The 14,520-nt window shown below is 41.6% G+C and overlaps 1 protein-coding gene across 5 annotated transcripts in view; it reads right to left on the reverse strand.

The window, feature by feature from the left end:
- DPH6 (diphthamine biosynthesis 6) overlaps positions 1–14,520 on the reverse strand; it is a 239,935-nt gene that overhangs the window by 162,668 nt on the left and 62,747 nt on the right. For all 5 annotated transcript variants that reach the window (XM_081886627.1, XM_081886628.1, XM_081886629.1 and 2 more), the window contains exon 5: positions 13,872–13,990. In XM_081886627.1, the coding sequence (XP_081742753.1) occupies positions 13,872–13,990 (119 nt within the window). The remainder of the gene's footprint in view (positions 1–13,871; positions 13,991–14,520) is intronic.

Genomic DNA, 14,520 nt, shown 5'->3' on the forward strand with positions numbered 1-14,520 from the left:
TTGTCACATACACGTATTCATTCCCTGTGCCTTCTACATGTTGAAAAGGGTAGTTCTGGCAACCTGATCGATAGATGGAGCTTCCTCATGGCAGGGCTCTTATTCACATGGGAAGCTTCCATGCATATGTCAGGATTATTATTTTTAAAATGCTTCTAAAACACTCTCTTCATCATATAATAGTGGGGCCAAGCACTGGAGTCAATGAAGAAGTAGCAAGCAAGGCTCTGTGTCCCATCCTCTTCCAATCCACATGATTGGAACAGGTGCCACATTTTGGGGTCATGCCTGGTGTCGTTGTTCCATTAGCATGAACAGATTTAGGGTAAGGATGGAGGAAAACTCCACTGTTCAAGGGTAAACCCTGGTGCTGATGAAATGAGAGACTTAGCCCTGCTTCAGATATAAGCGGAAGGCTATAATTGACATCACATCTAGTTTTACCTTTAGCTGAAGTAAAACTATAAAGAAAAAAAGCAACAACTCCAACAGCTCTTTTAGTGAACACTTGGAGTTTTCCATTTATATGACTGCAATGGATATGAATTAAAGCATGCAACCCCCCCCCCCAAAAAAAGAACTGTCTTGCTAGATCAAAGCAATGGTTCATCCATCTAGACCAGCATTTCACCATCTTATGGCAATCAGATGGGTGCCCTGTGGAAGGTACGAAATGTTTTGTTTTTTTCCAAAACCAAGCTGGGGTGCTAGCAGACATTCAAATGAGACACTTTGAGTTGCTTGAAGGTTCTACCTAATTCGAAAGTGCTGGCTCCTGCCATGCTCATCTTAAAACTTACCTGATGCAGACATGGATAGTTTGACTAACAACAATGTTCTTCTCTTCCTCCTCCACCTTGACGTCCTAATATTTACCAGATGAAGAGTCCTGGTTATTTTATATTTTGGTAGGTCTAATAAACCTGCTACCTTTACTCTTTGATAATTTTGTTTCTTTCCTATACTTTTGATTGTGCCAGGATATAAGGTATCCTTGCTTCCTATCCCCAGTAAGGTTAATTTGGAATTGTTGTTGTTGCTAATTCTGCTCTCATGGAGACCGTGCTGTTTTATCTGCAGAATATGCTGCAAAATATACATTATCCATTACTGGATAATCATTGTGTCGATTAAAGGATAATTTCTAAAACATGAGTTTTAGTTTTGTTGATTCTATCCAGTTATTGAAACATCAGCGTTCATAATATAAATGATGACAAATGTCAGAATCTCACATAATTTTTAATTATTGATGTTTTCCCTCCTAATAATGTTGTTGCAATCAGGATTTTACTACTTATGTTCTGTAAATAAAGCAAAGGAAGAACTACATAAAAGTCCATAATAGAATAAGAATTTATCAATCAATAACACTGCGCTTTTCCCTCTGTGGGATCAGCTGGGGTGGGGAGGAGGAGGCAACCTGGATGGGTGGATAAACCCACAACAAGGCCCAGGCCTTAGAAAGCTCCATGCAGAATTAGGAAATTAATTAGGAGGAAGAATCATAATTGCAGAGCTGACATCTATTTTACTTGACTTGCATGTATCAACGGGAAGCAATTATGATTCAATTAAAATATTCAGTTTTATTACTTTAGTGACTGACCTTGAAGTTAATGCCCATTTTATTTAATTGCATCATCTATGAATAAATGTTAACCCTAGCATGTTATGCCCCATTATTTTTAGTGCATTTTTCAACTCCCCAACTGAATTATATCAGTCAATTTATTATCCACTGTCAAGAAAGCAAGCGAAGCTTTATTTCTTGGAGAGAATTCCAGCACAGATAGGAGAAGCATCATGAGAGGCTTGGAAATGCTGCTTAAGAATGCCAAGCAAAAGAAACTGTACTCCACAACTTTGCTGGCCTAGAGCTCCACTGTAAAGTCAGTATGTGAAGGTACTAATTGCATAATGAGTCTAAAAAGCCATTTCTACTCTGCCTAATTTTTAATTAATGGGAACTGTATACTTCTCTTCTAACAACATCATTGTTTAAGAGTATCTTCCCAACCGCCATGCCAAAAGTCAACTTTTGTAACTTTCTAGGACCTGAAGAAAATTCGAAACATTTTTAGAGGAAGAGAGGTAAGAGAAAATTTTGAAAAAACAGAATGAACACAAGTCACGTGCATAACACTTTAATGAAACTTAAATCCATAGGGCCAGAGCCAGCTAACGGGTCCCACAAATGGAATCCCATGCAAGGACTTCCACTGGCGCAACAGGACTTTCCCCCCTCCTCTGCCCCCAAAATAGCACAAGGTTGGTGGTGAGGGGAGATTATGCCATCATGCAAATACTGAAATGCTTGCACTGATGGCCTCTTTTCCACTCAGATAAAACACACACACAGCCCTCAGAAGTGAGCATTGCCTTTCAGCAGTCCTGCTGAAGATGGAATAATCCACCTAATATCTTAAAAAGTGTGGGTAAGGACTACTGGCATAGGACAGTTTTCTCCAATCCCATAATTATGCTCAGAAGAGAACTGATTGGGTATCAACTGGGTATTTGACAGCTATGGCCATTTCTGGACCGGGAAAGCCTTGCCACAGTAGGTCATGCATTGGTTACTTCAAGACTGGAGTATGCGGGGCTTCCCTTGCATCTGATCCGGAAGCTGAAGTTAGTGCAGAATGCTGAAGCACAATTGTTGACAGGAGTATGGCTTTGTCAGCATATTACACCCATGCTCAGAGATCTGCACTGGTTGCCAATTTGCTACCCAGCCAACTTCAAGGTGTTACTATTGGTATAGAAAGCCCTTAACAACTTGCGACCCGTTTACCTACGAGATCGCCTTATGCCGTATGTGTCCATTAATCCACTTCTATCAGTGGAATTGACACTGCTACAGGTGCCACATAATACCCGTTCCACATTTAAAAGAACTCAATTGTGCTTGAGTGGCAGGGCCTGCATTTTGGAACTCAGTGCTGACTGAGATCAACCTTCACTGTACCTTTTTCAGTACCTGCTAAAAACATTCAGACGCTACAGAATTCAGGTAATTTTAATCTGTTTTAGTATTTGAACCTTTGTATGGTTTAAAGTACGGTTGCGATTTTTTTCTTGATTTTATTGTATTATCTTTTTGTTGACCACTTTGAGGGTTTTGGGGTTTTTTTTACAATCAAGCAGTGTATAAGCTTTATTAAATGAATGAATAAAAACATCATCTAGATCTGACAATGAAGCTTCGGAGACCATCAACGGCAATAGCTATTAATTTGTTCTCTGAATGGCCCTGTCAAATCAGCAAATGAAAAATGAAAACCAGGTCATCTGGTTGTGGTAAAGAAACCTCTACTAGAAGCAGGGACCTCTGATGTTGACTTCTGTATATTGTTTTTTGTTTGTTTGTTTGTTTGTTTCTCAAGCTTTAATAAAAAATAGCTTTGAAAAAAGAGAAGGGACCAAATGTTTCACAACTCATGTCACTTGTGCAGCGCTTGTAAACTCAAACAATTTTAAAATTCTTGTATCACCATAAGATGTCAAGATGATCTGCAATTGCAACAGAATTCTGTCATGTTATACACCATCTAGCTGGAACAGTTTTGATAAAATGCTGTTGCCCATTTGGCATCTTTGTCTTAGGTGGCAGTTGCAGAGATCTGACCAAAATCTAGACGTAAACTAGCTGGAGCAAGCAAACTTGGTGCAAGTCAGGTAAAAGGTAAAGGACCCCTGACCATTAGGTCCAGTCGTGGCCGACTCTGGGGTTGCGGCTCATCTCGCTTTATTGGCTGAGGGAGCCAGCGTACAGCTTGCGGGTCATGTGGCCAGCATGACTAAGCCACTTCTGGCGAACCAGACCAGCGCAAAGAAACGCCGTTTACCTTCCTGCCGGAGCAGTACCTATTTATCTACTTGCACTTTGACGTGCTTTCAAACTGCTAGGTGGGCAGGAGCAGGGACCGAGCAACGGGAGCTCACCCCATTGCGGGGATTCGAACCACGACCTTCTGATCGGCAAGTCCTAGGCCCTGTGGTGTAACCCACAGCGCCACCTGCGTCCCGCAGGTCAGGTATCCTGCCTCTATTAAGAAACAGCACAAAAATGCACATAATGAAGATGGCAGCTGTGAAATGGCTCTGAATAGGAATCTCATGTAGATAGAGAAGAACCATGTTCATTTGGCAACTATAGAGGGCACAAATCAGTTGCGGTAGGAGTAGATTCAGGTCTCGTGTAGGTGGAGGGGGGAAAAAGCAGAAAGACTGCAGAGGTCCTTTAAAATGTGTCTAGTGATGGGTTGTGAAAACACCATGGAGAATTCTGTGGGTGGATGATAAGCTGATATGACAGAAAGGGACTCTGACAGAAGGCATCAAAAAGTCGTGATGTTTCAGACTGCAGAGAATATCCTTCCAGGATACAAAAGGAAAGAAGCCACTTGAAGTCACTCAAGCTGAAAATACTTGCCATTTAAGAGAATAAGACCATTTAATGATGACTACCTAGATTTTAGAAGGACAAGTATTTACATCAAAGCTGAGTGGGATGGTTGCCCTTCCACACTGTTATTAAATGCAAAGGAGAAAGGATGGATGCTGCATTTGGCTCCTTCTCGGGGAAAAGGAATCTCTGACGGAAGAAGGAACGTATGATCATACTGCAGGGGAAGGGCTATGTGTGCAAATGTCCTTTTAAGGAACGGATAAATTAGGAAATAGCCTACACCATATTGAAGACTCCATGCATTCTGCAAGTCTGCTGAATGACCCCATAGGGGAATAATCACGGTGGACAGCAATCAGTTCCAAATTTGCAGATCTGAATGCATGCATACCATTGTGAAGTGAGAATCGTAGAGGGGACAAGTTTAGACATAAACCCTATTCCCGCGTAGAAAGGGACTGTGGGGCAGCAATACGGGTGCCACCCTCAGGGCCATGCAGCTTTTCTGTCCTTCCCCTGCAGATGCCCACATCCAGATCGTGCCAACTCCAATCTACCAGACTTCCAGCTCCCACAGAGATCTATGCACACAGGGGAAATGTCTCCCGCAGACCTGCAGATATGGATGTTGGGGCAGGGCCAACAGTTGAGCAAGGGCTGAGGGTAGCAGTGTGGCCCCATGGGCCCTTTCCACATGTAGAGGCCCTTCCTGTATACTCAGTTAGAGCTAAAGTGTGGGGGTGGAGGCATTGGAAATTAAATCACATGCTTTGTTTCATTTCCAAAAGGTGAAAACCTACACAGAACAGTATTCACTAATGCAAAAAGGGGAGGGGAGAGAAAAGGGAGGAAATGGGTCAATTCCACTATGGATGTTTGTTTAGACAAAATATAACTAACACTTGTAAATGTCTACATATACTTTTGGAAATCTAAATATAAGCAAAGCCCATCAGAAAACACAAGACAGATCACTGGTTCCAGTTTTAGAGTTTGGATTTGATATCCCGCTTTATCACTACCCTAAGGAGTCTCAAAGCGGCTAACAATCTCCTTTCCCTTCCTCCCCCACAACAAACACTCTGTGAGGTGAGTGACGCTGAGAGACTTCAGAGAAGTGTGACTAGCCCAGGGTCACCCAACAGCTGCATGTGGAGGAGCGGGGAAGCGAACCCAGTTCACCAGATTACGAGTCCACCGCTCTTAACCACTAAACCACACTGGCTCACTTTTATTCAGCCAATGTTATTTTGCTCCACTGAAACACCATACTGCAACAAAACTTCACAAACTCATACCTACCTTGAATGGCTTTAGGACAGAGTCACATTATTAAATACTGTTAGCTTGATCTTCCTCAAGGCACAGAGTAAAAAGAAAGTTGTCTGATTCTTGGAAGACTGCGCCCTTCACTTCCTCATTACTGCTTTCAAGGCATAGACCATGGCGCACTGATCAACAAGGCTTGAGTTAATGTTCTTTATGAAGTTAACTTACGAAGTAAAGTTAGAGTGCAAGCTCATGTGTTTATCACAGATCTCCCTCTCCTGAATTTCTACAAAAATAGGTTTTGCTAGAGCAAATGGCAAAGCAGAAGGGTACAATATGGTTAGCCACAGGAAGCATATATAGACTCCCAAGTTCTTTCAACATATGCATATGTAACAGAAGCAAAGGCTTCGTATAGGAAGGAAAGTGGTAAAAAGCAAATTACTACCATGTCTTTCTCATGTCATCCCATCTGTTTTCATGCCACCAAAAAGACTACACAAGTGAATAAGGAGAGTCCAGAGTTATACTGCAAGAATTTTGGGGCACATGCCCTCTTTATAAAAGTTTCTTATGATCTATGTACAAGGCAAGCAAAGTTACAGATTGATGCTGCGATCCCATGCAACCCTTCCTAGAAGCAAGTCCTACTGAATGCAATGAAGTTACTTCTGTGTAAGCATGCATATGATTGTGCTGTATTATTTTATGCCAGTATTTTTTATACGTGGTAGAACTGTTGTCTTTATAATATGACATCTCTTCTGAAGACAGCAAAGTCCCAGAATACAGTGTTGTATCCAGATAAATCATTATGAAAGCAGAATGACTTCCTCTCTTGCAACAGAAAGGTCCACTGGACTCAACTGAAGGCTGTCTCTCCTGTACCCTACAAAGTTACTTGCCCTTCTAAGACCTAAAACCTAATCGCACACACCATGTGTTAACTATTTCTTTGGTCTTCAGTCTGGATTCTGTCCTGATCTACTTTTTAGCTTTGCAAAGCTGTAAAATGAGGCTACTTCTGGGAAGACCAACTGTTAAAACTGTGAAGCAACTATAGTCCCTGCCTTTGAGCACAAGGTGGTGTTAATTTCACCTGGGTCCAGGATAGCCAGCACGGAAGATCTTTCCCTCCCTCTCAGCTCCATGTGCATCTCCCAAACTACCTCAGGGATTCCCACAACCCTCCAGAGCAGATTTGGGGATGGCGCACTGGGGCACACAGGAGAGAAGAGAGAAAGAGGACTTCTCAGTAACCACAGAAGCTGGCTTTGTGGGAGTAAAAACAGAAAACTAGGTTGGAGGGTGAATGTAATGGAGTATCCTGGAGAAAGGAATGGAGGACTAATGTGGCCACTGAAACAGACTGCACCAGAACTTATTTGTTCCTTTGTGAATGCCTCTTTTCCTTCTCTTCCCTAGGTGGGGTGTGTGTGTGTGTGTGTGTGTGTGTGTGTGTGTGTATGTGTGTGTGTGTGTAGAGCGGGTAAGGACACCCCACTAGATTATATTTATCTTATTCTGCTATAAACAGCCACACAGGAGAAAAAGTAGAGGAAAAGGTGAAAGTCAGCTTCAAAAGTACAATTTCCCCCCCAAACACATCTGCCAAAGATCTTTCTTATTACTGTTAATACTGTGAACTGCGGTACTAAATGAATTGAAGTGACAACAGTATTGAGGAAATATGTCTGGAACAAAAAAGGTCAAGCACATTTACATTCCACGGTGCGAGAACAGACTGTGAAAGCTCTGCCTACCACTGTAATTACTGTAGTATGTGCTGGTTAAGCAGCAAACAAGGGATTTAAAGGGGAGGGCAGGTAGAGAAAGGGAGAAAAAGTAACATGATATCCTTTCCAGGCATCTAGATATTTTAACAAGAGAATATAATAATAGCTAGGAGTTAAAAGCCATCAGATACGCATGCAAGGAAAATCATTTAAACTAATTTTATAGAAGATAGGAGCCTTTCTGCGTATAAAGGCCACGTATTAAAATGCCTCCTCTTATTTCCAAGAAAGTTAACTATTAGGAAGGATAAAGGGGGAAATATATATTATGGTCACCAGCTTCATATATGCCATTGAAAAAGCTGTGATAAAGCATTTCCCATTAGTGAAAAAAAGAAGGGGGAAAGAGTGAAATGAAATGTTTTAGATGCCAACAGATGGTATTTCAGCTTTAATGTGCAATGACTACTTCAGGACCAAGCAGTGCAAAAGCATGCTTAATTTGCTAAAAAGAAAACAGTCATCTCTCATGGTTAATTAAATGTAAGAGATACACTTGGATTATATCGGGGAAGGGATATTTATGGAGGAGAGAATTATCGGTGTGGATTCCCCCCCCCTTTTGTGCAATTTGTCTTCTTCCACGTTTTATGTACCTTCAGCACGAGCAAGTATATAGTAAGGGACTACAGCAGTTTCTTGTGGCTGCATAATAGTAGGGGTGCTAAAAGTGGGCCAGGTCTGAGATGAAAAGTGGATGAAGGTCATCCTTCCCCCCCCCCCCTTTTTATCTTTGCCACCTCTTTGCTCTGTATCTGTCTCAGTCTCTCTCTCTTCCTCTCTGCCCAGCCAGGACGGATGGCTCTTGCCAGAGGTCAGAACTCATTGTCTGCAGAGGGCTTATGAAATTAGGACAATGGCAGCATGACGATGCTGAAGACCACAGGTTTGCCTTCCCCACCATGAAGAGCTGGAAGTTAATACCAGTGATGAGCTCCAGTTCAGGTTGATGTGTCATGCATTCTTAGAATATACTGAGCATCCAACAGACCCTAGGTAAGGCGTAGCCCAATAAAGGATTAATGTATAGATGTAATCCATTTAGAAAGCTGTTATCCAGCATCATTCCACTAAAGTGCAATGTTAAAACAGTTATCGAAATCTATTCTTCGCAGCAGTGACACTGAACTACCATGGTGCTATTACAGAAGCTAGTGCTAAAGGTGTCCATATGATAAAACTGCCCTTTTAAAAACTACCTTTTTTCGCCTATAAAGTGAGCATGGTTTTATTTTATGTATATATGCACTTTCGACAGAAAGTCCCATAATAGTTCACATTCTTACAACTATGTGAGCCAGTTCCAAAAGATGTAACAAGTAGGGCTAGAGACGAATCTGCTTAAACAATATGCTTCATCAACTGCCTACTAGTGTTTGGAGGCCTTTGTGGTATATTTACATTTGCATTACTGGCTATCAGGATTGTCCGGGCTTGAAGCAAGAAACTTCTACTCCAAAACCAGTACCCTTTTCTTTGCTACCAGCTTGAGAATGCCTCTGTTCTATTTCTAGGGCACATGATAATCCTAAATCCCAATAGGTTGACTGGATCCTGCTGATATGTACAGGCAGAGACAGGCGCGGACACATAGTTCCAGGGCACAGCTTTCACATTTGGCCTGAGCAGCAAGCTACTGATGTAGGCCTCTGTCTGTCTCGAGAGACAATGGAGGAGCGCACCTTTGGGGGTGAAGTCAAATCGCTGGAGAGTTACAACCACCCAATACGGGAGAGACATATTTTGTTGCAGGTGGGGCAGATGGAGGCATCTGGTTGTGCTGCTGCACATGGACCAGAGCGTTTCTTCTCTCTGTGCTCCTCCCAGTGATCATTCCTCCTATGGACACATGATCTGACTGCCTGTCTCCAGGCACTGCAGTTGTCTGCAAGGGATTTCCACAGGGCAGGGGTGAAGTTGCCAGCCTTCATTTCACATTTGCAGCCATCTTTGTAACACGGAGTTGGTCTGCAAACAGGCCCGGCGCCTGAAGCCAGCTCCCCATAAAGCACGTCCTTGGAGGTCCTGCCATCTTCCATTCTGGGGACAAGACCAAGCCAGCGTAGACATTGCTGAGACAGAAGTCTGAACGTCCTGGGAATGTGGGCTTGGAAGAACACATATTGGTTTGAGACTCCGTCCTGCCTTGTGATGCCCACAATCTCCCTGACACAGTAGATATGAAAGGCATTGAGGTCTTGCTCCTGGCAGGTTTAAGTTGCCTACTGATCACTTCAGACAACTCTTAAATTATAAATCCTGTGTTCTCCGCTTGGTTAGCTGCACCTTGTTGCTGCCTCCTGCTCCACCTGATTTCTCTTATTGCTTTTGACTTTTTCTTGCCTCTGTGCTCAGGAGCTACCCCATCTCTCAGCACCCTGACCAAATCTCAAGAAACAAATAAATATTGGAATTCAGTAGAGAGCCACTGGTATAGTTTGGGTACTAAGAGACTGGGCTGCATGTTGGTTTGAATCTTGCCTCTGTCACAAACCCTCTGTCCCTCTATGAGCTTCTGTCACTCCACCTGCAGTATGGGTGTGAATAATATTGACTTACTTTACAGGGTGTTGTGAGGCAGGGGTAAGCTAACGTAATGTCTCCCAGAGGTTGCTGGTCTCCCAGCTCCCATCAGACTTAGTCAACATGGCCAATATGATAGGCACTATGCTAGCTACCTTGGGGACACAGGTGGCGCTGTGGGTTAAAGCCTCAGCGCCTAGGACTTGCTGATCGAAAGGTCGGCGGTTCGAATCCCTGCTGCGGGGTGCGCTCCCGCTGCTCGGTCCCAGCGCCTGCCAACCTAGCAGTTCGAAAGCATCTCCGGGTGCAAGTAGATAAATAGGGACCGCTTACCAGCGGGAAGGTAAATGGCGTTTCCGTGTGCAGCTCTGGCTCGCCAGAGCAGCGATGTCACGCTGGCCATGTGACCCGGAAGTGTCTTCGGACAGCGCTGGCCCCTGGCCTCTTGAGTGAGATGGGCGCACAACCCCAGAGTCTGGCAAGACTGGCCCGTACGGGCAGGGGTACCTTTACCTTTACCTTTTATGCTAGCTACACAATACATGTGGACACCTGAAAACAGTGACAATAATAAATACTATCACAACCATTTATTTTATTTATTTTTGTACAGGAGGCAGCCAAGACCCACTAGTATAAGCTCATTCACTGGCAGTAACACTCGCAAACCAACAGCAGAAAATGGCCGTTCACAGCAGTGCTAATATGAAATTGGTTTGCTCGTTGTGAAGGAGGAGAAAGAAGTTCCACTGGATTTCTGACTAGGAAAAGCCTGGAGGAAGCACACTAACCTCCTGAAAAGTAAAACGCCTAACAGCCAAATATTAATTTGTAAATATGGATTGAGAAAAGTGTTCTAAAATTAATGTGCATTTACCTGTATAATTATGTGTTGTCTACAGTCTTACACCTTCCTACTAGCGTCTATTAAACTAATGGATACCAGAGCTATGGGAGGTTGTATGAGCATGCCAGTGTTGATGAATGTCACGCTCAAGTTACATATTTGCTTATTCCTTTCACATCTGCGCAATGTGCCATCTAATGCATTACCCCTCAGACTTTTAAAGGTGTTATTCCAAATACATTTACTGCAATTTAGCTTAAAAGCAGCTTTGATTATTCATCTAAAAGGTAAAGTGGTAACCCATACCTTAACTTCTGTGCCACTTGATACGTTAAACAGCCGCCATACCTTAAACCTACTTTAATAAAGCACACAATTATTAAGGCACTGCAGAATGGCCTCAGAGCATACAAGCGCCATTAAATTTGCTTACATCTAATTATGACTGCCCTAGGCAGGTGAGAAATTTAGTCCGATAAGATCTTTCTACCTGTAGCCAAAGGAAAAAAAGAAAGAAAAAAGGGCAGCCGTTTTCTAATTACTATCTACAACTATTTATGGTATTTGTGCTTTAAAGGAGAACACCACAAAGGGCTCTTTGTGTACCAGCAAGCCTATTCCAACTTGTTCTAAGCTGCTGAGTTACAAAGACAAGTTTATCTTGCTTAAGGGATGACACAGGTCACCAGCAATGTCACCCCTAAGGTCATTTCCTGTATCGCTCAAGAATTACCCCTTTCTAAGGTTTGGTGTTTTATTTATTTATTTTTTTAAAAAAGGTTTGATTTATATATTGAAACATAACTTGGCTGCCAAACAAATTCAATTGAATTATAATATCTTTGAAGAGGATCTTACAACACAAAAATAAAAACTCACCTGATCATCACGAAGCATAATCTGAATGACAGCAACTATATTAGTTATGCTTCATAGGTATACACAAAGCTTTGCAATGGTTCTGCTTCAAGAGTATACATTAAAACAATATCTCTCCTGAGATTAAGGCCACAGACCTGGTTAGGATTGCAGCCTAATTAAAGGGAAGACTCATACTGGAAGAACAGAGAGGGTGTATGTGTGCTACCAAATCCAGCAAACGAAAAGAATCCGCAATTTGTGACCAAAGGCAGATTTTTTTAGAATCCGTTATTTCTCTTCCTTTGTATAAATGTTAAGAAAGCACAGAATGAACCTATGATGGTCTAGTTTTACTGTTCACACCAGAAGTGCTGTAAAAATAAAATGATTCTGGCAAAGCATCACAGCTGAAGAAGAATTAACATTTTATTACTTCTTCTAATAGATACTCAAGTTCCAACCTAATATATTTTATATATAATAGCAAAGCTGAAGTTTTTCTGTTAACTCTTATGAATGTTACCCTTAAGACATGAACTCTTGCTTTCAGAAAGGAGGAAAAAGCAAGCACTTAAACAGAAACAGCTCAGCTCACAGATGACGACGATGAGGCTTGATTCATGCCAAGATTCTACAACACAATTTATCAGAAATATATTTTTATCCACCCATGTAGAACATATTCTTTCCTATTATACTGGTCATTCCTTGGTCTAATGGGCCACAAACCTCTACTGACCCCCAAAGGGAAAAGGTCCTTCTCTCAAATTTTATACCTAAACCCTCATCTAATACTTTTATGTGAAAGATTGCTCAGAGGGTTGTAATTTCAAAATGATGCATTGGCCTATTAATATTTTTCTCATCAGTTTGTGTGGTTAGAGAACCCACATGCCATTCAATAAATGCAGCTTCAATACAGTGCTTAGATGGATCTTTGTGACCGGTCAAAACCATCTTCCATAATAGGTGAGCTCAATGTTAAAATTACAATTCGTCCAATGAAAGTAAAACAGTGTATTGATTTGAAATGCAATAGTGAAACCGCATTTTCCTAAACACCTTCAGACGCACACTTCCCTATATGCAGACACATGTTCAGTGACCTTTTTTTTATATGCTACTGTAAATAATTATTTTAGCCCAGCCTTTTCTAGCCCAGTGCCCTCCAGATTCTACTTGGGACAACGATTCCCATCAGTCCCAAACAACATGGCCACAGGAGTTGCCGTCCAAAACATCTGCAAAGTACCAGGTTAAAAAGATGTTTTAGGCTTACATTCAAATTTTCAACTTGCCGTGAGCAAAAACAAATGCCCTGAACCCTAGTATTAGCAGAGCCAAAAGTGCAACTGCATTAAAAAACAAAACCCAACAACCTTTGACTGGGTTCCCCTTTGCCTGCTCCTTAAGGAAGAATGGGAAAATAGCCATTTGAACAATCTGATAGGAGACAGGTAGAATGGGAGAGGGTAGCATTGAATCAGCAGGAAGAGAGGCATCTACAACAAAAGCAGGTGTGAGCCTTCAGCCTCTCACTAATTAGTTGCAAAGTTATATATTGATTGCTGTTAGTAAAGTTTTTACTTAAACCTTTCCATCAAAGTCGATTCTACTTTATAGAGATAATGGTCCAATGTCAAGCCATCCATTTGTATCACTCATGAGCGAACTGTAAACTGTTGAATTATGTATGAATCTTTATTGAAAAACACACTCACTTAATAATGATGGCTATGAAAAGAGCCTCTCGCTTTTTCACTGTCTAGTGTGAAAAATATTTATCACAGAGAAGTTCAATTAATTGTTTAAATATATAGTCATGGAAATGAAGTTCTTCATATTTCTGTTCCATAGTTCACCTCTGCTTGGTACAGTTTTATTTTACCAGCTACATCTTATCCACAAAACAGATTCTGGTGTCTCCATAGCTATCTACTGTATGCATGTTTTCTCTTTCTATTTCTATTTTGGTAAAACCAACTAGTGCTAATAATAATAATAATAATAATAATAATAATAATAATAATAATAATAATATTTATACCCCGCCCATCTGCCTGGGTTGCTCCAGCCACTCTGAGTGGCTTCCAACACATAGAAGTATAATAAAACATCAAACATGCTTCACCTTAGTAATTATTCTAGTTCTGATTCTTACCAAAAGCTGCTACTTTTATGATTATAGCTTGAAGGTTCGAGGAGATCATTTCTCTGAGCAAAGTTTCCTGGTTCTGACGCCAAAGGTAAGCCAATGGTTGCAGGGTAAGCCTCTTGCACCTGTTTGAACAAAGGAAAAAAATGGCTGTTATTATGCTCTTGCACGCAAACCCAGACTATTAAACCTTTAACCAAATTTCTCATGACCACCCCTAAACATTTTGTGAAAGCACTGGATATTTCCCAAGACTGCTACCTTTTAACCTATGATAGTCCATCCACTATGATAGTCCTTCCACTTTTGGAAGCAAAAGGAAAGCCCAATGCTGTAAAGAAAAATATTGCATAGGAACCTGGAATGTAAGAACCATGAACCTGGGTAAGTTGGAGGTGGTCAAAAATGAGATGGCAAGAATAAATATTGACATCCTGGGCATCAGTGAACTAAAATGGATGGGAATGGGTGAATTCAGTTCGGATGACCATCATATCTACTACTGTGGGCAAGAAACCCGTAAAAGAAATGGAGTGGCCCTCATAGTCAACAAAAGAGTGGCGAAAGCTGTACTGGGATGCAGTCTCAAAAATGATAGAATGATCTCGATACGAATCCAAGGCAGACCTTTTAACATCACAGTAATCCAAGTTTA

This window comes from Podarcis melisellensis (assembly GCF_964234715.1).
Source record: "Podarcis melisellensis genome assembly, chromosome: 1".
In the NCBI taxonomy this organism is placed as follows: Eukaryota; Metazoa; Chordata; class Lepidosauria; order Squamata; family Lacertidae; genus Podarcis; species Podarcis melisellensis.